At 43.1% G+C, this 25,380-nt stretch overlaps 1 protein-coding gene across 4 annotated transcripts in view; it reads left to right on the top strand.

The window, feature by feature from the left end:
- SFMBT1 (Scm like with four mbt domains 1) overlaps positions 1–19,854 on the top strand; it is a 128,619-nt gene extending 108,765 nt beyond the window's left edge. For 2 of the 4 annotated variants that reach the window (XM_067568096.1, XM_067568097.1), the window contains exons 17-22: positions 8,007–8,116; positions 9,399–9,574; positions 10,377–10,555; positions 10,918–11,163; positions 12,522–12,650; positions 13,770–17,318. In XM_067568096.1, coding sequence (XP_067424197.1) covers positions 8,007–8,116; positions 9,399–9,574; positions 10,377–10,555; positions 10,918–11,163; positions 12,522–12,650; positions 13,770–13,910 — 981 coding nt within the window. In that variant the 3' untranslated portion in view covers positions 13,911–17,318. Of the gene's footprint in view, positions 1–8,006; positions 8,117–9,398; positions 9,575–10,376; positions 10,556–10,917; positions 11,164–11,715; positions 12,272–12,521; positions 12,651–13,769; positions 17,319–19,749 lie in introns of those variants that run through there. The other 2 variants (XM_067568099.1, XM_067568100.1) reach the window with 2 other exon arrangements.
- The last annotated feature ends 5,526 nt before the right edge of the window (positions 19,855–25,380 follow it).

The following is a 25,380-nucleotide window of genomic DNA, read 5'->3' as shown; positions in this document are numbered from 1 at the left end:
GCCGAGATGCATGCAGAATGAAAAAGTCCTTGGTACCGGGATGAAGCTCGGGTCAGCCCAGCTCACCAGAGAGTTGTCTGTATGCCTGCTCCGGCCGCGGCACCCACGACGAACCTGGTAGTCGAGGTTGTCGACGTGGAGGGGACACTCTCTGCAGCGATGGTACTGCACAGTGAGAGCCTTTTGGGCAGCCCCAGCCGTGGTCATTTGATGGTGCCTAAGTGTCTCTTTGGGGATGGAGTACCTGGGGGAGCCACCACCAATGAAAGGTGCCAGAGCTCCAGGCGGATGGCCTCAGAGGCAATGGTCACCCCAATGCTTGTATTGAGTCCTAAGGGATTTCCCGGGGGGGGAACGGGGACGGGATCACGGTCCGTCAACCCCTCAGGGATGCAGTCAGTGCCTCAGGTACAGGGAGAGGGCCACCATTCGCCCTCGGGCGATGACTCGGCCCCACGGGCAGGGACTCCTGTGGGGACCACTTGTCGGTGGAAGGAGGTGCTGTGGCCTGCAGAGCCCTTCCCCCTCACCTCCTCTCTCTCCTCCACGCTAGATGAAGCGTGTTCCCAAACCCTGGTTGATTCTAGGGCGCACTGGGAACTGCTCAAGAGGTGGCCTCCACCTTGAGCCTGGAGGCAAAGGAACAAAAGGAGCAACAGACAATCTTTAATTTGCTACCGGTGGGCTCCACGGTGTGGTAGCCCTCCTGGTCTACAAAGGGGCGCTCGGTATAGTGAGGGTCTCCGGGCAAACCCCCTCCTCCGTAGCCCAATGCCTAAATGAGCCGAGAAGAGTATTACACCCCAGCCAAGGAGTTTGAATGCTGTTCACCACCCCTCCCCAGGTCTCTGGTGGTGGTGGCTGCCAACCACAGGGATAGGCAGGGCAGCCGGGCTCTACTCCAGAGAACAAGGGCGATTGCAAGCCAGACTTGTTTGGAGAAAAATTGTATTCAGTAGCACTACCAGCAAGTAGAAGGTGAACCCTCGGGGGACTCAATGAGCCGCTTTGCTGAGGCTCTGCTCGGCAGCAGGCGCTGAACCTGTATACCATTGCAGAAGAGGGTACCAGGGAAGCTAGAGCAGCGCTCCAGGTATCCTCAGTTGCTGCTGATTTGGTGGGCAGAGCCATACCCCCCACCCTTGGCATGCCTAGAGATTAGTGGCTGCAATCTCGGGCCGTCCCAAAAAGTTCCAGCAGCCCATCTGGGGCCCATCCGTGGACGAGTCAGCCTTCTCTTTGGTTCGGATAGAGGCAAAGCTGCATGGTCTCAAGGACTCCAAGACCACGCTTTGTTCCCTGGGCCGCTACATGCCACAGACCTTCAGGTGTCAGGCAGGTCCCCAGGGACAGCAGCAGCAGAGGTGTCAGCCACGGCCGTCTCATCACCTACGGGCAATGGGACAGAGTCGGGGTCTAGGAGACCCAATCCACCCTGACAGGCTCCTTAGGCCCTCAGTAAGTGTCCTCTCAGCGAAAGGGCAATCGGAAAAGGCCCTTTCCAATGGTGCATGCAAGGGCAGCGCCCTAGCCTATACCCTCCTTCAGGTTCGTGTGAGCCAGAATGCCTTTGGACCACTGGGTCCTTGACATAGACGTGCGCAGCACATTTAATTAGGGCGTGCACCCAGGGAATTTTCATTAGGGTGTGCACATTTTGATTAGGGTGTGCACCCAGGTAATCTTGATCAGGAGTGTCAAACTGAACTCCGCCGGCAGGCAACATTTGAATCACCCACCAGCGGAATTCTCGCAGCGTCCTAGCCTCCGCCGAGAAATGATGCGAGACAGGCTATTTCGGCGGCAGATCGCAGCGTGCTCCCGTCCGCCGAAAGATGGAGCACCTCCGTCCGCCAAGAAACCACGCGCTCTCCACGCTTTCAGCGGCGGATTTAAGCTGAGCGAGCTGGCGCCGCAGGCAACATAACAAAGGTTCGTGGGCAAGGTGGGGGGGTTTGTATGATGCCCCTGCATTAGGGTGTGCCGGAACACCCCGTGCACACGCCTGTGGTCCTTGGTAAAGTTCGGTCCCCAGTCGTCTCCTCCTCCCACCCCCTCGACACCTCCCCCTTCCTCCCTCTCAGTGGCAATTCCGCATCCAAGAGGTTGAGGCTGCCTCAGCCCGGAGCAGCGGGAAAGGTCCCACAGGGCATGGCGGAAGAGGTCCTACTTGATGTACTTCCTCATCCTCCCCTCTCCCCAAAAAAGGGGGGATTTAAGGACGGTGGCAGATCTACGTCGTCTCACAAATACCCAACAAGGGACTCAAGTCTTGCATGGTCTCCCCAGCTCCAATATTGGAAACAGGAGCCTGGTATGCTGCCTTGGATGTCAGGGATGCATATCTTCAAAGCTTCTTTCACTTCGTAGGGGTTGGCTCCCTCTAACGCTTTACAGCTTTACCCCGTGGCCTGTTACTCGGCCCCAAGGATGTTTACTGAAGGCCTGGCAGTGGTAGCTGCACGCTTGAGGGTGCAAGTTTCACCCAGGCAGGTCCAGGTCCAGGTTCAGTCCAGAGCAGTGTGAGCTGGTCAGGCATCAGTTGCGGCTGGTGGGTCCTGCTGGTAAACACACAAAAGTGCACGTTAACTCAGGTGCAGCCTACGGAATGCATCGGCATGACTGGTTGCTTCCCCGACCAGACCTTCTTGCCCCAACCGTGCTGTGAGACTGTGTCCCTCAGGATGGCCCACCTGCACAAATGCCCTACGACGACAGCCAAACGTTGCCAACAGCTGATAGGTCACAAGGTGGCCTGCACCTTTGTGGTGAGGATAGCTAGCCTGACGCTTAGGCCACTTCAGTCACAGCCCCGGGATACAGTCCAAGCGGGTAGCTTCTGCACCAGGAGGCTACGGTCCCCTCTCCTCTCCTCCTCCTTCCCTCCCCTCCCCTCCCCCCAAAAAAAAGCAAGCCGTAGCCTCCCTAGACTGGTGAACGACTCCTCGGGATGTGTGAAAGGGCGTTCCGTTCATGGAACAGGCTCCTTCAGTTACCCTGATATCGGCTGCCTCCAGCAGAGGGTAAAGTGCTGTATCAGCACTGACCTCTGCTCACAAGGCGTCTGGCCAAGAGAGGAGAGGCGTCGGCACACCAATGTAAGACCCGCGAAATGCTCGCAGGGCTTGCGGAATGTTTCTCTGCTTTATTGAGGGCAGGGCAGTACAGGTGCTGACAGACAATGCTGCAACCATGTACTACATCAACAGGCAGGGGGAGCCCATTCATCAGCCTTATGAAGGGAAGCTATCAGTCCTTAGGACCTGGCGGTGATCACTTCCCGGGGGTGAGGAACGAGGAGGCGGACCGCATCAAGGGGTCGCCCTTCTTCATCACGATGGGTCGCTGCGCTCACAAAGGGCATCTACAACCATCTGGAAGGGGGGTTTCCCCAAGGGCATCTGTCCGTATTGGACTGGAGCATGAGGTGTCCAGTGCTGCTCTCTCCGTGGTCAAGGGCCGGGGGCAATTGCCAATGCCGTCCGTCTGTAGCGGTCAGAGAGCTTCATATTCACTTCCCGCCTTTCCCCTCCTGCATACAGTCCTGCTAAAGAGGAGGACTGGTTAAACAGATGCCATCTTGATTGTTCCGGCCTGGCTCCGCCAGCACAGGTTCAGCATACTGCTGGATTTCTCGATCGCCCACCTTGGGAGCCTCCGAGTCAGTGCAATCCCAGCCCCCAGGATCATGGTCACCTGCAGTGCCCAGACCTGGACCTTCGACACCTCAGGGAGTGATGGATCAGTGGCTGAGAGGCGATAAGCGAGCCGCTCAGAACAAGTCCAGTGAGTCCTGCTGGGTAGCAGGAAGCCCTCCACGCTGGTCGTGTACCGGGTTAACTGAAAGTGGCTGTTGCCTGCTAGGAGGAGTCCCGGGGTATTCTGCCCAGCCTCTCGCCAGTGCAGGCGATCCGGGAAATACTTGCCACAGTTAAAGCACCAGGGACTGACTGTGGCCTCCCTGAAGGCCCACCTAGCAGCCATATCAGCCTTCCGTCAGTTGCTGGAGGGGGATTGCGGTTCTCCCATCTGATGTCGGTTCGGTTCCTGAAGGGGGTGCGAGGCCCTATCTATAGGTCCGCGACCCGGTGCCTCCTTGGGATCTCGACCTGGTCCTTTTCTGGCCCATGGACCCTTCCCCTCCCCCTCACTGGAACCCACGGCGTCATGCCCTCTACTCCGGACTTCCAGGAAGGTGGCCTTCCTGGGAGGGGGTTTACCTCGGCAAGGAAGGTCTCCAGGATCAGGTCTCTGACCTCGGAGTTCTCCCCTCATACTGTAGTCCTATAAGATAAGGTTCAGTGGAGACCACACTGGGCCTCCTGGCCCAAGGTGGTTTCCCAGTTTCATTGTGACCAACCTATATTCTCCCTATCTTTTCCCCGAACCACACGGCTCGGAGGAGAAGAGAAGGCGGCACTCGTTAAAAACGTGAGAGGGGGCCCTGGCTTCTACATCAGATGTACGAGGCCGTTCCGGAGAGCAATGCAGCTCTTCGTCGCAGCAGTCGACCAGATGAAAGGTTCACCGGTTTCCGCCCAACACATTTTCTTTGTGAATAACTTCCTGCATCGCGTTTGGCTACAAGCAAATGAAGGTGCTGCTTCCAGGTGCCACCACAGCTCACTCAACAGAGCTCAAGCTCCATCTACAGCCTTCCTAGCAGAAGTGCCAGGGCAGGGCATCCGCAGAGTAGCTGCCAGGCTGGTGGTACATACCTTCATGTCCCACCACGCCTCTGTCCAACGGGTGCAGGAAGACGCGGGCTTCAGCAGAGCTGGGCTGCAGGCAGCTCACTGCTAACTCCGGCCCACCTCCAAGGTACTGCTTGTTAGTCACCTATAGTGGAATGGACATGAGCAATCACTCAAAGAAGAAAATACGGTTATTTACCAGTAACTGATGTTCTTCGAGATGTGTTGCTCATATCCATTCCACAACCCACTCCCGGTCCCCGCTGCTGGAGTTGGCGGAAAGACGGACTGAGGAGGCGTAGGGCCGGCAGCGCCTCATATGCTGCAGCATGTGCGTGGGAATCCAGGGGGCACCGGAACCAGCCCTACGGGGTCTGCTAAGGGGGAAAACGTTCCAGTAGCAGTGCACAGAGGCGTGCACACACCTATAGTGGAATGGACATGAGCAACACATCTCAAAGAACATCAGTTACTGGTAAGTAACCTTGTTTTCTGTCCTATGAAAAAGTAATAGTGCAAAATATGCCCAAGTGAATGGGAAAACTCTCTATTTAAATAATTCTTTGCATTTTGTTGCTGATACTAAATTGAGTCTGTCTGTATAGATCTGCCAGATTCATGACTTTTCACTCACACAGAGCAGTGTGTGTGAAAATGGACACATTTGTTCCAATTGAAAACTGCCTCTTTTCAAGCAAATGTTACATATCAAATCATGTAAAAATGTCCCATTTTCATGTGACAATAGCCATTTTGCTGAATTTTTTAACAAGAAGAAGTCTGGGGTGCGATATCACCTGATATGAAATGAACATTTTCATGAGAAGCTCCTCTAAAATATTTTCCCCACTTCAGCACAGCTTTCCCAAAATGAATAGAATGTGGGTTAAGTGTCAAAGTAAACTCATAGTCCTCTGTTTTTTTCCATCAAACAAAAATCAGGAAGCAAAGATCATAGAGACTTCCTGGCATCCAAGCCCCTGGTTGTGAAGCCACTTTCTAAGCTTATGATTTTGAATGGGAAATTCAAGCCACGTCATGTATAAAAATCACCGTAGTCTTGCATGCAGTAGGGAAATCTGTAAGCATTTTTCTGTCCTTTTGATCACCATGTTGTCTGTCACCAAAGGCCTGAACTCCATCTACAGTGTCTACCATTATTAGTATTAGTAGAGCTGCACCACTGCAGAAATGTACATTTTTCTGATGCACATCAACTGTGTGTGTGTGTGAGAGAGAGAGACGTGCACACATACACACGCACATTTTTACTCTAGTTCATGCACAGAGTAGGCCACAGTTGAATATGATAGCTGAGTTTTCAGAGTTAGATAAACTAATATTATCAATAAACTTGCAGCTAAGCAGGTTAAAGATAATCAAATTGTATGCTTTGGGTGTAAGGTAATTGCCATGCAGCTTGGGAAGTAATTCATTGTAACTTTCGTTGTGCAGTTGGCCAGGTGGCATTACTGGGGGCACAGGAGTGAACTCCCTCTGAAACATATGTCATCAGCTACTGCCCAAGGCAGGATACGATGAACCAGTGGTTTTAATGTCATGACAAATTTGTATTCCTGTGAGAGAGCCCCAGATTATATAAGCTACCTCTGGGAAGGACCTTTGTTGCATGTTAAATATCATTAGCTTTTTTTCTTAAGTAGCAGCTTTTGTGCTCATTGACTAGAGAAAATGTGTTTTCTAGTGGACAGAATCTTAAGTCTACAGATATGGTACAACAGCACAATATCCTTTGTGGAGATGCTTTTGTGCCCTTTCTTGGCGTGATTACCCTTGTTTTGTCTCTTAGCTTGCTAAGCTGCAAATGTTGCTAGCTGTTCCCACATAGAATGCTATGTTATGTTGATAAAGATGTTTTATTTCGTAGAGGGTGAATTGAATGGTTTAGTTAGCTTCGCTGTGGACTTCAATCCTTTTAAGCAAGGCTCAGAGTGCTCCACATCAAGCTGGGCCTAATCTATACAGCAAGGATTCTGCAGTACTCCCAGTGCGACAGACTGGAAATTCTGTGGCAGCTTCATTTAAATTTAAAAAGGCCTGATTTTTCAGAAGTGCTGAACGCCCACAAATCTTACTGAAGTCAGTAACCGCTACAGGTGCTCAGCATTTCAGAAAATCCAGCCAAGAGTTTTAAATTAATTAATTAGGAAAATGAATACTAGAATCACTATAGTAGCCATTGTGTTTATTTTGATATGCTCAATATATTTTCTTCTGCTTCTCATTTTTGGGTTTTGATGTACCTGAATTTTGAGCTGATGCATATAATTATCTTGTGGAAGCTGGTACGGGGGAAGCTGGAGGTTTGCAAATTGAGGCCTTTGACACTTAGAATTGGTTTGGCAGGTGGTTTTGGACTGAAGGGAAAAGCATGCTATCTGGATGTTTCTGCTAAAAAGATTATTGCTAAAATGGTTAACTCTGAAATCTAAAGATAGTTTGAATGTCAAGGTGATTAACACCCCACTGACACATGAGGTAGTTAGCTCTTTTCAGAGCTCTTTATTCAGGTTGTCTGCAGAATCAGGAAGGCAACACTGCACAGATAAACTTGCAAATGTGAGCAGTTAATCACGGCAACAAAGACTAGAAACAGTTTTGGTTTTAGCTTTTTATGAAACCTCAGATTCTGGAGCACAGTTCTGCGGCATGGGGTTGATTCCACAGCCAAGAAGCCGTGGAGTATACAGGACTGTGCCTTTGTGGGATACTCAGAGCTATACCCTTTTCCCACCCCCCTGTGTCTGTCTTATCTGTTTAGATCACAAGCTCTTCGGGGAAGAGGCCATCTACTACTGTTTTTGTACAATGCACAGCACAATGGGGCCCCATTCTTGGTTGTCCCATAGGCACAATAATAATAATAAACGTGATTAATAGTAAAAGCTCAGATATGAAGTAGCAGACACAGGCAGCAAAATGTCACTAGAATTACCCAGGATTGCCTGAGCTTTATAATATCTACGCTAGAATGAAGTTGGATGTTTTGAGATAAAGCCAGTGAAGCTACAAAAAATTCTGGGAGCTGCTGAAATCTGTAATCTTTTGGCAGTTACATTCTGAAGGCTTGGCAAGACCCCACGTACTGTCTGTTATGACTGATCATGTTGGCATTTGCTTTTTTCCCAAAATCCCACTGTGAGTTTTTGAATCTCAGATAGTGGTGGTTTGATTCTGGTTAATTCAGATAAATGGAATTAATCTGCCAATGCACCCTAGCAGTTTTAAAACAGATTTACTATATAAATAGCCTAATGGGTTTTTCTCCTCTTTTTTCATTTCCATTTGCAGGTTCTCACTTTATTGATCAACGCCGCCTACAAACCTAGCCGTGTCCTTCGAGAACTCCAGCTGGATGAGGATGCAGCTTGGCATGGGCATGGAGAGACCCTGAAAGCAAAGTAAATTCCTGCCCCACAACCCAGTTCAACTGATCTCTGCAATAATACCTCCTACAGTGTACAGTTTTGTTTAATGATTTGCCTTTTAGGAAAATTATTTGTGGCTTGTTCAAGACAAATAAGGACACTGTAAAACTTAACCCTCCAACTTGTGCAAATTTTTTCAGGAACATGGAGTAGAGTGCAGCTGGTGTGCTGTTGCTTACTGTGTCAATGTGCTCTGATACTACTTTGATTTCACTGTAGTAATACTGGAGAAACTAGTACGATATGGCATATACACTGGCAGATCAGCAGCAAAAAAGGGTAAAGATTTGTAATTTGACTGGAGATAGTTTTGTGTTTCTGCTTTGAAAGTGTCAGGGAAGGTTCAGACTGTCAACAGCTTCAGCCAAGTTCCATAGAGGAAGAAGATTTCCCTTTCAATATTCACCTATTTACTGAGCTGGAGTCCGGCACTGGGAAGAGCTGGGCTGGGGAATCCATTTTACATTTTTGATGCTAATATGCCGGCCAATGCTCCTAGATGCAACATCCCTACAACATGTAGTTCCTCCATAAAATTTGTCTGCACCATATAAGGCTAGTGGACAAATAGAAGATGCACTTTCTTATTGCTTCATCCTCCACTTTCACCAGTCTGTTGTCTTAAGTCAAAAGAGAAGCTATCACTCTGGCATGTAGAGCCATGGTGTTGCTAGCCTTTCAGTTCCCTGATAAATTGCTGAGTCGATTGGGGAATGGTGGTTGGTGGCACGGGATTAGTAATGTGATACATAGCTTTCCATGTCCAGGTAACCTGTTCATATGTACCTCAATTCAGCAGAGGGTCTAAGTTATCCATTTAATAGCTGTTCAGTGGCCTCTGCTATGAGTTGGTAGAATCAATCCAGATCTTTGTGAGCAGTGTCTACATGCCAATGGATATTAACTGGCAACTTTGGCAGTCCCATCTTAGATAAGATGGTTTAGTCTCCATGTTCATATAAACTATGGGAATATTCCCTCCAAATCATATTGGAAGCATACTAGCAGGGCAGTGTGTGAAAGCGTGGCACAGCAACTGCCTATGCTGTTAATATTTATTCACATGTGCATCTGTCATTTTACATTGCTAAAGGGAGGTCTTTGGTTTTTACAATTGTTGAGCCAAAGCCTTTCACCAGCTCTCTTCAAACTTGCTTAGGATATACTGATGTTGATAATTTAATATAGTATCTTTATTACAGTGAATAACAGTATTAGTGCCAGCTAGATTATGATGATATTCTCCTGACGGCAGGTATAAAGGGAAGAGTTACCGTGCCACTGTGGAGGTTGTGAGAACAGCAGATCGGGTGGCAGATTTCTGTAGAAAAACCTGCATCAAACTGGAATGCTGCCCAAATCTCTTTGGCCCACAGATGGTGCTAGATAAGTGTTCAGAGAACTGCTCCATCTTGACAAAGACCAAATACAGTGAGTAGACACCAGTGTTTTTTAACCATAATAATAATCTTCATTTAGACAATGCCTTTGATCCAGAAGGATCTCAGAGTATGTTACAAATTATATATCACTTCATTCACCCTGATGAGCAGCCTAAGTGCTATTGATGTAGGCCATGTAACTACCTAGATATCCATGTCTTGGGTCAAAACAATGATTATCTAACAGTGAACATCACCAGTATATAACCAGCTATTAACTTCTGGTCAGATATTATGCCTAATATTGTATTAACTCCTGCTGATGATTTCTAGGCCAAAAACTGATTCATGGATGCTTTCATTAAAAGTTACCGTCTTTATCAGTCCTGCCACTCTGTTATAGCAAAAGCTGCCTCCATAATGTCTTTTATTAATTTGAACTCCTGGCCACAGTGAGAGTAGATTATGTATCATATCAATAAATAGATCAATATAGGAATAGGCTATGCCATATCCTGCAGAATCCCTCCATCGCCATCTGCCACTCTATAGCTGATGACATTGTTTGCACCAAAAACTGTTCATTTGAGGCCTTTCTCAGAACTAAAGAAATATAATTTCCCTCTATTGGGTGAATATAATTTTATTAATAAACACATACGCGATGTATTATATTGAAGAAAAGACTAGATCCGTTCATGTTGATATTCTCCACAGTTGGATTTCTGTTGGAAAGCTTCCTGTTAATGATTCTGCATTCCTGAGGGCTAAAAAGAGATAACTAATGAGGCTGAAGTTCCATTGCAGTGCAACACATGTGAAGTGCACACTCTTTGCTTTTTTCCATATAGCACACTATTATGGGAAGAGAAAAAACAAAAGGATTGGCCGACCACCAGGCGGCCACAGTAACTTGGAAGCAGGCGTGAAGAAACCCAGCAAGAGGAGGAAGAGACGAAAACACTTCTTTGTCTATAAGAAAAAACGGTCTTCCACCTCAGCAGACAACTCTCCAGTTGGATCTCCCCAGGTATGCAGCTCCAGGAGACTTAAAAAGTACAGTGCATGTTCACAGAATGCCCTGGTGGTGTAATAGGACTCTGTGCACAGCCAGTTACCAGTTCCTTTAGATCCTGTGCAGCTAAACAGTTACTGTAGATCAGAGAGACAAGGTGGGTGAGGTAATATCTTTCAGAAGCTTCTGTCTCTCACTGGCAGAAGTTGGTTCAATAAAAGTTATTACCTTACCTACCTTGTCTCTCTCATATCCTAGGACCAACTAGGCTACAACTACACTGCATACAACTCTGAGTGTAAAGATCAGAGACCCTCATAGCATTTTTATGTACTAAATTTCCCATTCTAACTGTATTCTTTTCTCTCCTCTTTCAGGGTAGTGGGGGAGAGGAAGAGGATGACCAGGATGACATAGATGAAGAATCCATGAGTGAGGACAGCACCTCAGAACAGCAAGATGACCTGCTTGAGGAGTTGGAAGTGTCTGAAAAGAAATCGCGGTCCTCCTCTCCCACACAGAGTGAACTGTCCCATTGCCTGGTTCAGGATCAAGACAAGCAGAAGAGGAAGCTCCGAACCTTTTCCTTCTCTGATGATGAAAATAAACCTCCTTCACCAAAGGTACCTCTTAAAAAACAGAATCTCTTTTACATTCTCAGTGGTTTGATGGCTTCTCCCAGGTGTTGGGAGGGAGATGTTATTAATTCAGAACTTTCCTCTTGGCAGTTTGCTGTGAATTTCACTCATCATCCTGATGAAAAGTTGCTTTTAATTTCCAATTTATAGCTGGAGCACTCTGTGTCCAGTCTTCCCAGTGCTAAATGCAAAGGTGACATTCCTTGAATTGCAAGGAAAAGGGTTGGTAGAGCAAATGCCAGCTCCAAAGGGTGTTAATATAGCCAGCTCTGATGAGCTTACTGGGGAATCTGTCCACTAAGCCAAGACCAAAATGTTGTAAGAGGATCATAGCTTTGGAAATTGTTACCAAAATTATCAGCAAATTTTGGTGTTTCTTAAAAATAAAAACCATTATTTGTGATGAAATGGACAAGCTGCTGCTAAATCAAATACAACTAACTGTTCCTTCAGAACTCAAGTCTGTACTGAATCTATAATCATTAAAACTTCAAATTAACATAATTGTAATTATATGTAGTTTTTGTTTGTTTGTAGCAGGACCCACCCAAAGCCTTAGAAGCATGAAAGTAAAGAGGTCCAATGTGCCATCATCACAGTGCCTAAAACGCTGTCAGTAACACTCCATAAAGTTTTCACTTCCATCTCGAATACAGATTGAAAAGCAATACATACCACAACTTTCTCTTCCACACAGCCTTAATGGTGACCTCATATTCTCTTGTATCAACATATCTTGTCACAGTCTCTTCATTTGGAAAGTTACTTTGCCCTAATATTGCCAAGGTCATAGTTAAGATTTTGCTTGTGTATTGTGTGTCATGCTAGTTTAGTCTTCTAATGAGATACATTGATAACTAGGGGGAGTTCTGCGTCTGAATGGGAAAGATGCATCCTCCTGGCCATGCAAAAATAAGTGTTTTCAGGCTCTACTGCTATCTGGGAATCCAAGAGCAGAGATATATGCAATAAAACCCTGAGACTGTGAACCACCATGCCTAGTGTCAGGCAGGGACCATGAGCTTGAGGGCACTAACACTTTCCATCTCAAAGCATGATGCAAGTCTTCATGACATGCTTGGGAGGGAGAGAAGGATGCTACCCTAATTTTAAAATTATAAAATAAAGAGTTTTGGGGGTTTTTCCCAAGTCTGCACAGCAAACCATTGGCAGAGCTGGGATTTTAAAATTCAGCACTTCCTAACTTTTAATTCTTATCATTCCACCAGACTGTGCTGCCTCTCAAGTTCAGAGTTATTTTAAGAACATTCTATGTGAATATGGCAATATTTTTGGACATGGCAAATATAACATTTTGGGGTCTTTGGGGGTGGGTGGGTTAGGAAATAAAGATTGAAGTTGCTGAAAAGCTGCAACTGGACAGTAACCCTCTGGAATGGAGCGTGGCTGACGTTGTGCGGTTCCTCAAATCCACAGACTGCGCCCCCTTAGCCAGAATTTTCCTGGATCAGGTATGCAACACATTTTAAAAATAATTGAACTTGCTGCTTCATTCTGAGCATCTGCTGATTGACTGACCACATAAAACCAGTTTTAAATATTGAAGAGTAAAAAATAGTTACTGCTGTTTTTATAATGGTTTTTGGTATGGCAAAAAACTTAGTGTTCCTTACAGCTGGTTGTGGAATAGAGGCATTCGATTGTGTTCAGTTGCTTACTGAACATTTTGCTATCTCATGCACCCGATTTCCACAAATGACTTGGGAGAAAACTGATACACAGCAGCCAGAACAGGTCACATTGAATTCAGTAGCCTATTTGAAAGAGGATTTAGAGCTTGTTATGTTGACCCAAATGGCACTCCCAATATCAAATGATTTGTAAATATAAAGTTTACTTTAAGTAACACTTACAAAGCACTCTGCAAACCTTAAAGTTTGGAGAATGCTAAATGTTTGTTACTAGGCATCACATAGTGCTTTGCTGATGCACTAATGAAGAAGGAATCATTAGGGAAAGAAACTTTAATGCATGTTTAAGAGGATATCAAAAACACAGCACAAAAATTGAATCCTTTTAATATATTTTTTTCATATTACCTCTATTTTTCAAAGGTAGATTTTTTTCCAGTCTCTCATATTAAGTGTCCAGTGCTACGAATTGCCCAGTCCCTCCTGGGTGGTGAATACAAATGTTGCGAAGGGCATAATGTGAAGGCTGTAGGATTGCATAGGTGTTATTGAGGGTGAAATTTGGCCTGCACAGCCTGTATTACTGTAGGGAGATGCATGAGAACACAACCCAGCATGCTTCTCTGAACTCAGATTGAGACTGCAGGGCTGGAAATTAGGGAAAAACATTACTTGTAAACTGAATACATTTGCTATGGAACAATTGAGACAGTAAAGATGAAACCCCATGATACCTTGTTTAGTCAATTTTATAATGGACCAGCACTTCAAGATGAGATTGGAAGGGAGGAAGGGATGAGAAAGAGATTTCTACCTAAATGAAGCAGCACAAGTGAAAGGGCAAATTCCTAACGATAGAAAGTCAAGAAGCCAAAATTTGTAGGGGAGTAAATGAGCAACTAATTCTGCCTTATCAATGTTTTGTTTGTCTCCCAACAGGAAATAGATGGTCAGGCGCTTCTCCTGCTCACCCTGCCCACTGTTCAGGAGTGCATGGACTTGAAACTTGGGCCAGCCATTAAACTTTGCCATCACATTGAAAGGGTCAAACTTGCTTTTTATCAGCAGTTTGCTAACTAAGGGGTGGCCAAATGAAACCGGACCTTTGGAAGCACAACTGAAGCAACACACTCCTCCCTTTCTTGCAGGGAATGTCAAATGGGGTTAAACTGAGGCTCCAGTTCCAGTGACCTACACACATCTATTCAGCCACAGTTTTGCACTTTGAGGGAGGGAAGACAGCACCTGGATCAAAATGCCAATGCAAACATAGCAGCTACCCTTGCAGCTGGCTGCCAGCTTGGGAACACGTTACTCTCACTCTGCTGATCACTTTTACTACTTTTTTTTTAAATGATTACAGAAATGTTTCCTATAAGGAAACAGATATTTCACGAATTCTGATGGTGCAGAATTATAAAAGGAAAGGAAAGACGGATGCTGTGTAAGTGAGAAGGCAGCTACTGGAAAACACCTTTTTCCTATTCCTAACCATTCAGAGGAAGTACTTCATTTCCTTTCTCAGAAAGAGAACATTTGCTTTAAGATAGCACTGGCTTTGGGATGTGCTCTTTACACATCAGTGTTTTTTTTTTATTTAAATTAGCTCATTGTCAGGACAATGATGTGGCCACAGGGTTCTGAATGTACATTATAGCAAGAGTGTTGTTTCTTTTATATTAGTGTTTTTGGATTTTTTTTAACTACCTCTGCCGCCTGAACAGTAAAAGTGATTATTGAGGATGAGCGGGGTTAATTCTTTTGAGAAGTTCATTGGTAGCTGTACAGTAGCTGCTGTTCCTTAGAGAGATCAAAAGCTCAAAACATGATCATCATGCAGCTCTGATCGCCAGGTAAGCTCTGTTCCAAAGCTGTGACTGAAAACTACATAAATTTGTTTGGCACTTCAGGACCATCACCTTTTCCCTTAGAAGGAGTTTGGAAAATGTATTACATTGCACTGTCCTGCTATGTTGGGGGTGGGGAGAAAGGAAAAGTGCTCCTCCCTTTTCTGCATCCGGGCTATCATCAGGTAGAATTACTGGACTTGTCTTTTAAAAACATGGCTTGACTCTCTTCGTCCCTTTTCTGCCTGTATGAAGTAGCTGGGTATCATAGCACAGCATGTTAAGTGCTGCTCTTCTCTCTGCCCCACTAGATTAGCCTTGAGTCTGTGTGTGCACTAGGAAAATTCACCATCTGTTCACCTCCACCAGAGGAAGCAAGAGCGGGAGCTGTAGTGTGGACATAACTAAGGTTTTTGACTCAGAGCAGACCATTTGGTAAAAGTGATTGAAAACTAAGCCCTGCCTACACTAACTTACACCACTGGAGCTGCATTAGTGGTGAATTGTGGGTCAAGCCGGAATGGAATCAAATAGCCATCATCTGGAGCTCTGCACAGCTGTTCTCTGCATAAGCCTTTAGTGAGCAACAGAGCCAACTTTACTGTCTAATACTGCTGTGTGAAATGACATCAAACTTCAGATCCACATGAAAATGAGCATAGAGTTCCAGATTCTGTGCATTCATCAACCTCTGCTTGCGTTCACATGTCTCGTATCTGGAGGAACGTGCTGAGGTTTACATACAGGTGGGAAATCAGAAAGCATGTCTCCCCTGCTCTTCCCCCCCCCACTCAAACTCCTGCAGAAAGCGCTGAGGCAGGCATTTGGACACTTGAAGAAAGTAGGGGATGCTTGTGCTTGCTAAGGGAGTTTGTTTGTGGAGGGAGTGCAGGAAAGATGTGTTTAGTGGCTTTTAAGATGTATGGTAGCTAGAGATTGGCCATAGAAGAAATCTGAGCTCCACTCAAGCCTCCTGGGTTTAGTTCCTAGGATGCTGTATGAGCCAAACTGTAAGGGTTCAGTTAGGGCATCATTTGCAAACTGAAAACTGGGGGGTTCACTTTGTCCTGGTGTCGGTTCATGGCCCATCCAAGGCACTGAGGGGAGGTGAATGCAATGAAGCAGCTTTCACTGTGAGCAGATCTGAATAAGTAGAGGGTTTCTTTTGCTGCAAGTCCCTTAGAATAGTTCAGTCAAGTCAAAAATATTCAGAGAAGTGCTAAAATCCAAAGAATCCTCCTCCATCCTAAAATGGAAATCTAAATGTAAGACCAACTATTTACCAGTTAGTATCCTTGTGGGGAGGAGTGGGAAGGATGTATGTGCGCGTGAATGAGTTACACACTCCTTTTGTTTTCAAGCCATCACTAGCTAAGTTTAAAACATTTGTATTGAAATCATGTTGCAAGCCCTTTCCATATGCATCTAATGGAAATTTTGGTTCTTGATTTTTTTCCCTTGAGGAAATGGAGTGACTTTTAGCACTTTCCTTGAGAAACTTGACCAACAGAAAATGTCAGGGCTGGAATATTATGCAAGAGATCTTTGGCAGAACAAGGTTGCGTAAGACTCTCTAATTAATTGAAGGAAAAGCAGACTCCAAACTCTAAGACTGCTCTGTAGCCAAGACTGCGGCATTTCCCTCCTGATAAAAATGGGCATGTTTGGTAGATGTCAGAAAAGAACAGAACTTAAACATAGAGAGAGATTTAATAAACTTTTTATCACAAAATCTAGGGTTTTGTTTTAAAGTATAGATTTCATACTTCATTTGTCTCTCTAAATAAAACAATCAGCTGCTTCAGAGGCCAGTGAAGTAGCCATAGGTCATCTTGAGCATGTTTTATAGGCTGATTATTCTGTCTCACTTTGGAAGGCATTGGCAGTCTGGTCCCAATGGGATCCACTTTTATTTGAGTTTTCAAAAGGGATGTTTTCCATTTTGTATAATGTTTCTATGCTGCACACAGGTTTTTGTACACTTCATTTCCTGGGGAAAATGCACTCTGTCTTTATTGCTGGATTTAAGGGGATATTTATGGATTGCCTATGGATGGCCTTTTCATTTGATACTGTTTAGAAGAACCTTTTCCATCTACAATACAAAGAGGTATTTTGGCTTATATCTGTTGATCTTATACTGACATGACTTGAAATAGGCTCACGTGCTACTGTAGTCCCTTTGTTTCTGCAGAACTAGATAGCTTCAAGTAACTTGTTGGGTGAATCTTGGCACTAGGCTAATCATATCTTCACCAGCAGGAGTTGCTGTGACCTTAACTATATGTTTGGCTTCAGGGATTATACTGTATCCACTTGCCATAAATTCTGCATGAGAGGTAGGGGAAATTAAGGGCAATGGTGTTTTGCAAGTCTCTTCTAGCAAATCTTCACTACAGGAAAATGAGCGCCTTATTAGGTATCATTGTATATACAGAGGGTAAAGGAGGATCTTCCATAGCTGACCAGTTGAGTAGCAGAGGATTTACTTTTCCTGCCTCCCTCACTTTTTTAATGTTATAAACTTGAGTAGCTGCATTATACAGTCTGAGTTTAGCACATCATAGCTTTAGAAAACTTGGGATGCTACCTGCCTGGCATGCACTTACTATGCTACATTTAGCTATGTTGGGCAAACAGATTTCATTAGCAGGCTGGTGTATTGTACTCCCATGGGCCCATAGCAGAGAAGTGTTTGGTCTCTAAAAATGTTCACGTATAACATCCCCTGGATGAGAAGTTAATATGTCCCAATTACTGTCAGGTTCAAGAGCAGCTTTTAGCCTACTCTCCCAAACAGGCACAGAGATGAAGGGAAAGAGACCCTTCCAAAAGGGGAGAGGCATAAGACTGATCATACCGATCTAAAGCTACTTTCAATTTTTTCTAGCATTAGAAAAAAGCAAGTCACTGTCTAGGGCACAAGGTAGAAAGCCATTCACATTTGAGAATAGTACAGAATGCCAACGAGCTTACCAGACCTTTATGGATTTGATAAAGACAGCGTGTTGGGTGAGACTTAGGTGTAATTTTTAGATGTCTGTCTATCCCAACATTAACAGTTCTCTGTTGTGGTGGCAGACTTTGATGCTAGTTATCTTATTCCCAATTCTAATGGTGAGTTGCTAAGTTCAAAGAAACATAAATATATTTATTACTTGTGAGACTTAGCACTCCATTTTTCCATATGATGTACAAAGATTTTATACATTACTAGTAAAAGGCTTATGAGGTCTTAATTGCAGCCAAATAGGCTGTGCAAATCCATCAAATTATGCAGTTTAAGACTGGATAGGAAATTGATGCCTTCGCAAATCCGCCACACTGTTGTACTCTGGGTAAAGGAGCAAGGCAAAAGAAAAGATGAGGTAACCTTATCATAAAGTCAAAATACGATACTGTACATAGCTCCTTCCTAACCAGCTGTTGTAGCACTGGTTACTGCCTACTTTGAGTTTAGAGTACTTAACATTCATGAAGCACAAAGGCCTATATCCTCAAAGATATTTAGGTTCCTAACGTTCATTGAAATCAGTGGAAGTTAGGAGCCTAAATACCTTTGAGGATCCAAGCCAACATAATTGGGTATGTCTGAAGACTTCTTAAATATGAGTTGAAAATTCCATTTCAATGAATAATGTGCTGAGCCACATTTTAGTGTTGCCTAACTTTCCCCAAATCATACCAATAGCCTTGTTTTTGAAGGCAGCCTTATGGGTGAAAGGTTAGAGTGAGTCTTGGATACACGAACTACAGTGCAAGCTTCTTTACTGTAATTTGCCTTTTTTAATATCAAATTTGAAATCTGACCAAATCTGAGCAAAAATGGAGTAAAGGTTGGTAGGACTTCAGTGTCTCCATGCTAGATGCTAACTCACTATAAATTGGAGCTGTCATTGTGCTTTAGCATATCATGTGGTGGCAGATAGAATTGTTTGATCAGAAGACATACGTGCTCTGTTCAGTCTGACACCAACGGTAAGGCTAAAGCCTAAGCCATGGAAGTCAGCAGATCTCATTCTGACAAACTTCAGAGGCAGAGGATCTAAGTGACTTAGCACAATCAAGTTGACACCCGTGATGGGTTCTGCTGTCCTATGAGTTCTGAACCTGTGGAGGTCTCCAGCATTGCTGAGCATGAGGAAAGCAATTCAAAGCTGGCTTACGTGGTGAGGCTGGAGCTCTCGGTCAAGCGGGGTGAATGAATAGATGAGTTTGTGAAGTCTGGGCAAAAATAATACCCGCCCTTTCCAGAAGTCATCAAGCGCCGGTTTCCAAGAAGCCTCATGAGAAGATACTGTCTGTGTTTCTCTTGAGGTCTCATGTTTCTCCTCCCCTGTTCTTTTGTTTGTTTTTTCTTCTGTTAAAACCTTTGTAGACAATCAGAGGTCTGCTGGGAGACCATCCTGACCAGTACCAGCACCATGTGTAGGCCTCTTTCTTATACTAACTCATTAGAATTGATGCACTTTTCCTGTATTTTGCCTTTTAAAATTAGCTACTTGTTGTTAAACCAACAACAAAAAATCCCAATTAAATGCATATTATGTTGTCCTATCTGCTTGCTTTTTTTTATTTTTTTTATATAATATATGCATTGAGTGTGAAATACGAAATGGAAGAGAAATATACACAAGAAAATATGTCTATCAAGTCTCATCATTTTTGATAGGTATAGTAATTTAATCAAAAGGTTTTTTTTAAATAGTTTGGATGGATATTTTGCCTGTTTCTCTGTAAATAAGAGTGTACATAAGTTTGTGGTATAATATGACAATTTTAAGTGGTTGTAAGAAAATAAAAAAAAAAACTGTTACAGGCTTGTTTTTGTTTTTACAGCAGTTGAGAGTAATGTTTAATACTCAGATTTCCATCTTGTGAAAGCAGGAAAAAAATGCAGCTTGCCCTTTCCAATATAATATTTTGAGAACGTCATATGAAAAAATAGTGCAAAGTACTTTACAAACATCAATTAACTAGACCACACAATTTCCCTGTTAGTAGTTTTTCTCAGGTTGGGCAGGCCCATTAAGTGCTGAGTTCTGTTTTTTTACTTATGCTTGCTTCCCTAGGGCGCGCAGTTTTGGTGTTCTGTAGGTTGGAAAAATTTGTGGCACAGAAGAGTGGTGGCTTTTCCAGATCATGCAGTAAGTCAGCGGCAGAACTGAAAATAAAACCTTAAGAGTCCTCTGATTCACATTCTTCATCGCTTTCCTTAACTGAGCACAAAAGTGCTGTAAAGATACAATTAAATCCAAACCATGTGGCAACCTAACTATGCTGTTGCTGGCACTCCATCAGAACAGAATTAATTTTTATTCATTTAAGTCTAAACGTTTTTGAATCTGGCTAAGTTTGATTTCAATAGCATGTGCCACTGAGTTTCACGGCAACTGATTTTTTTTTTAAATTGCATTCCTTTCATGAGGCTTTTATATGGTTTTCAGTAAATGAGTGCCTTACAGTTCCCCTAATTACTTAAGTACTTTGTATAAATTTTACACCACATGCTTAAAACAAGTGAGATGTAGCAGTGGGAGCGGGATAGAATTGCTTCTCCTAAATTGATCTGAAATCCTGTATTATTAAAAGATATTTTTTAAGTTACATCAACATTTGCTTTCATATAGCACCGTGCATCCCAGAGGTGCCTAACATTTTGCAAGTTGTGTATTCAGTGGAGGCAGTGTTTTTTGCCCTTTTTTTTAAACCCTGAGCTTTGTCAGAGGGGAGCCTCATGAGTCATGTTAGCTTGCAACTGCTGTGAGCCTCCAGGAGGTGTTACAGGAGATGCTCAGTTGGATGCATGGAGTGTTGTAGGGCTCCTTCGTGAGTAAAAACATGGTGCCAAAGCTAAAAGTTATTGCTGTGAGGTGACCAATATAATGTGCATGCCAGATGCTGTGTAAGTTTAACCAGCCTGAGAGCCCTATTCATGGAAAATACAGGTACAGAGGCCTAATGGAGTTTATAACCTTCACCAGAAGAGTCATCAAAGCTTGGACCTTGCACGTGCACCACTGATGAAATACAGGAGTGTCCTTACTCAGGTAAAGCATAGTTGTTAAGGGGGTGCAGAACTAGACGTTGGGACAGTGGTTGGGTGAAATGTTACCCCAGCCTGGTGATGGGGACTGCTGCTGTTTGGTGAGCAGTGCCCTACTTGAATCCTTTTCACCCTATGTTTTGAAAAATTAGATTTAAGTTCTTGGAGTCCTTTATTTCTTCAGGCACATTGAGCTCCAAAGCACTCAGAAGAAAGCTGCCTTATTTAGCCTTCGCTACACCATTTCCACTCCACTCTTTGCTCCAGTCACAAACAGGAAATTGTTACTGCCTGATCTGTTTACTTATTGAACCACTAGTCTTGCTCAAATTCACAGAGTTAAATTCGTTCAGTGTAACTCAAAACACAGTAGCAGTATTCCAACGATGATTGGAATGGAAAGGCAACATGCGATGCCTGGCTTTGCCAGGGCTCATGCACAATGGAAATTTCAACAGCTCAAAAGGGACTCCTTTTCTAGATACAGGGCTTGAAGAGAAGGAGGGGAGAGAGGAAGCATTTGTCCCTAATATTCAGAAAAGCAATGATTATTTGGGTTTCATTTCATGTCTGCAAAAATGGCTTGTCAGGAGGCATTGATTTGCCTTCTGGCAGACAGCTAGCAGAATATAGGCATTTATTTCCAGGCTCAGCAAAGCAGATTTCACATCATTAGGTGGAGTATGAGGTTCAGTACAGGAGGAGATGGGATGTTAGTCACACAATTCACAATGATTCATTGCTATCGAGGTATTTTTAATAGCGAGAGACAGACCACACCGAGTGTTTCGTAATCTGACCCTTAATGCAAGTTCCTTCATTTGGAATTTTTTTCCTTAAGAGGAGCTCACTTTCCTCCAGTCTTTTTCTTCCTTCCCCCTTCCAGCTTTGGGGTCAGCAACTTTTATAGCCTTCTTCCAAAACTCATGATCTGTCCTGTAGATTGGCATGTCTGAGGTCCATCAATAGCCAGTCCATGTACCAAGTCTTTGGCCTCCCCTTAGTCATCTTTCTTCCACAATCATTGCAAGAGCCATCCCACCAATATAGCTTTCAGGTCTCTGCTGCATATGCCCATACCAACATAGCTTAGTCTCCCTAAACTTTTCTTTAATTGGAGCAACTTCATTGTGCCCCTTACAATCTTATTTCATTTCCTATTATGGAGTGTTCAAGCATTTGACCATTTCAGTATCTTCATTTCCATGGTGGAATACATACTGACTTCCTTTCTTGTAGCTGGCCAAGTCTCTGTTCCATACATTAAGATGGATTGAATTACCGTTTTATACACTCTACATTTTAAGTTTGACCTTTTTTTTTGGTAACATAACTGGAGACATTTTCCTACATCCCATCTTGTATTAAAACCAACCTACTGTGTGAGTTTCTGGTATTTTAAAGCAAACTCTTGTTGTTCCTGTATAAGGGAAAACTAATAAAGGAAGCTATGAGCCATGATGAAGACAAACCCTTAGTGAAACACGTATAAAATGGGTTTCCACCTTTTGCCTGTGTTCTGTGTATTTCTAAAAATGACTATCATAACTTAGATTAAAATTTAAAAAATAAAAAGACCTAAGCACATCAATTACTTTAAACATCCAATCAACAGCATAAGAAAAATTACAAGAAATTAAAACACAAGAGGGAAGAAATGGCATTTACTGTTTAAAGAACATTATTAAGACTGAAAGTCAAGCACCCGAAAGTTATGAAATGCCAGCTATTTTAGAATACACTCTTAAATTACATGATCACATTATTTTATTTTTTTCTGATTAAAGGAAACACCAAGCAAAAGCATCTCCTTGAGAACATATTGCATGTTTCACCTGTTGCACTGTGCATCAATGCTAGCATTGCAACAGTAGACTCCTTAGGAATTTAAAGATGCACTACCATGAAAACCAGATCATAATTACATACTTACCTACTAGTTTTCTCCCAGTCTCAGCTTCATGCCTGCCACCAAGAAAATCTCATTACTCACTTCCCAAGCAGCCTCACCTCCTTTAAATTAAGCCATAAAACTATTTCCAGGAATCCTCTCCAGTTTGCTTATCTTCCCAATAATCCTCACATCCCTCTCTTGAACTGTAATGCTATGTGTTCTGTCTTTCATAGATTGGGACAGGGATCACATCTTATTTTGCCTCTCAAGCAATGTATAGAATTATATATATATGTTGAAATAATTCCTATTTAAAAGAATTATTCTAGTTTCCTGTTTAATGGTTGTATACATTTTTTTCAAGCTAATGGAGAACAAAATGTGAATGCTTAAGGTTTTGCTGTCACTTTTGTCACCAAGGCTGAAATGGTTGTCATGGTGATGTATGGTATGGATGAAATGGTTTAATTTACTTTTGTGTAATGGACTCAATTGACAGTCTAAACAGTACTGCTATCCAGATCCTTGAGCAGTAATAAGGATTCTGTCGTCAGCCATGACACAGTATCTTAATGCTTTCCTTGTTTAGTGAAGCAAGGAAAGAACTTAGTGTTTTAAGTGCTCAGTTCATACAGTCTGTGGAACAAAATATTGCTGATAAAAAGACTTTGCATTACCTAAGTATATAGGCGTTGTTGTCTGTAAGTGTCGTCCTAATTTTCAAAAGGCATGAGGAGAGGAATTGGTAAAAACAAACCAAACGTGCATGATTTTACTCTATGGTGGTAAATTTTTGTTTTGATTTTGGGTTTTTTGTTTTAGAGAAGTCTTAAACAGATATATTAAGAATTTTTCATTTCTCCTGCTTCTGGCAGAGTCCTCAAAACTCAGTTAAACATTGTCTGTACAAATCCAGCCATGGCTTTTTAAAAAAGAGCATTTGAATATGGGTATTAGGTTCCAGGTATACATCTGAAATTTTAAAGGAGTCTAGAAGTACCCTATAAGGTGATGGCATTACCTGCAGTTTAATATGTTGATTGCCTTTATACTGGTGATGTTTGTGCATTGCAATTAAGATTTTTAATAACTTTTCCACAATAATCCCCAAATCAACATGGTGGGCAATTGCTGAATCAAAGCCTAAATACCGCAGCGTACTTTAAGCATATCTCATTGAACTCAAGAGGACTACTTGCCTATTTAGTTAGGCATGTGCTTAAGTATGCCACTGGATTAAGGGCACTGATCATATTCACTTGGATAGGTTCCTGTTCAGAACACTTGTCTCAACTGATCTACTTTTGCCATCTGCTGGTCTAATCAATAAACTAATCTTTTGAACGGGCTTGACTGTACTTCATTTTGCTAAGAATCCAGTTTGTCATCTGCAAATTTGAAAATCTTTTTTTTCAATATACTCATTCAAATGATTTTAATATGGAAATATTTTAGGTAAGAACTGAGCTAAAAAGCCTTAAAAACTCTTAGCCAAGTCCTCACCCTGTTGTTCTCAGTCCTTACAGTAGCCCAATTCCCATGCAGTTCAATAGGAGATTTGAACTCACTTTTGAACAAAATGAAATGAGCTAGACCTTCAGCTGCTGTAGCTCCCTTGAAGTCAATGGAGTTACGCCAGTTTATAGGAGGGACAGCATCTTACAGTATGTTTGTACAGGACCAGGCACAATGAAGTACCAATCCTGAATGAGGCTTACACGTCCTACCAGAATATTAATAGATTTGCAAGTATAGTGTCTGATAGTGACCATGTCTTGTGTGGGTTTCTCTGGTTGGTCCCTTTAATGTGCAGAAATCATAGAAAACAATATGCTTCCGCCCATTGCACTGCCATAAAGTACACTTTACATCCCCTTGACACAGCACCATATCAGACAAGCTTGAGGAAAAGTAGCTAAAGTTAGAGAGGCAAAGCTGGTCTAAATCTGTCTTAACCTGCCCGCAGCCCAACACATGCTTGTTTCTAGTGGTTTTTCAGTGCTTTGTTGACCTGGTTTTAAATTTTCCAAGCAATAGGACTCCTGCCACTTTTCTAAACAGATTATTTTACTACTTCATATATCTCACTGTGAGGAAATTGTTCTTGATGTTTAATATAAGGTTTTCCTTTTAAAAAATGTCATGCTACTGTACTAACCTAATACGCTTAAATTGTAGATTAAATCTCACCTCCTTTTTCTCTTTTGGCTTTGAGTACTAGAGCTCCAGTTAAAAGGGGCAAGCTTAAGCAATAGTATAAGCTGCATTACTCCTATAAAGATGGAGTGATGGGAAGATGGAAATATGGAAATTGCAGAACTAGTCTGAATGTAATAGTTCAAGTCCCCAAAGATGAATAGAATAAGTCCATAGGGTCTTGAATTCCAAATGGTTCAACGTTCATCCTAAATGACCCCACATCTTTCACAGCTTTATGGCCATAGAACAGGGAAGGTTACTACCACAGTCAGAGAATTTTCTCCCTTAATCCATGGTACAAGATGGCAAGTGGACTATGCTATTTTAAACCAATATGAGCCATGGTCGCACAACCTGAATGTTAGTGTACCATCCTGCACCTTTCTCTACATGAGGCAGAACTGAGTCTGACAAACATTTCCTTTGTTATAGGAGTTATTTTTCTTTCTTTTTAAAAATAAAACTAAATGTAAATATCTAATTTGCACTGCTGTGTGAGGATGTAGATACAAAGGTCACTTTAATTTACTGTCCTTATCTTCCTTTGGTTTACAATGTGTAAAA

The sequence above is a fragment of the Emydura macquarii genome, unplaced genomic scaffold (genome assembly GCF_026122565.2).
Source record: "Emydura macquarii macquarii isolate MOO-44397 ecotype Brisbane River unplaced genomic scaffold, CSIRO-AGI_Emac_v2 contig_2846, whole genome shotgun sequence".
NCBI lineage: Eukaryota > Metazoa > Chordata > Testudines > Chelidae > Emydura > Emydura macquarii.
This window is presented reverse-complemented; position numbering and strand designations above follow the sequence as displayed.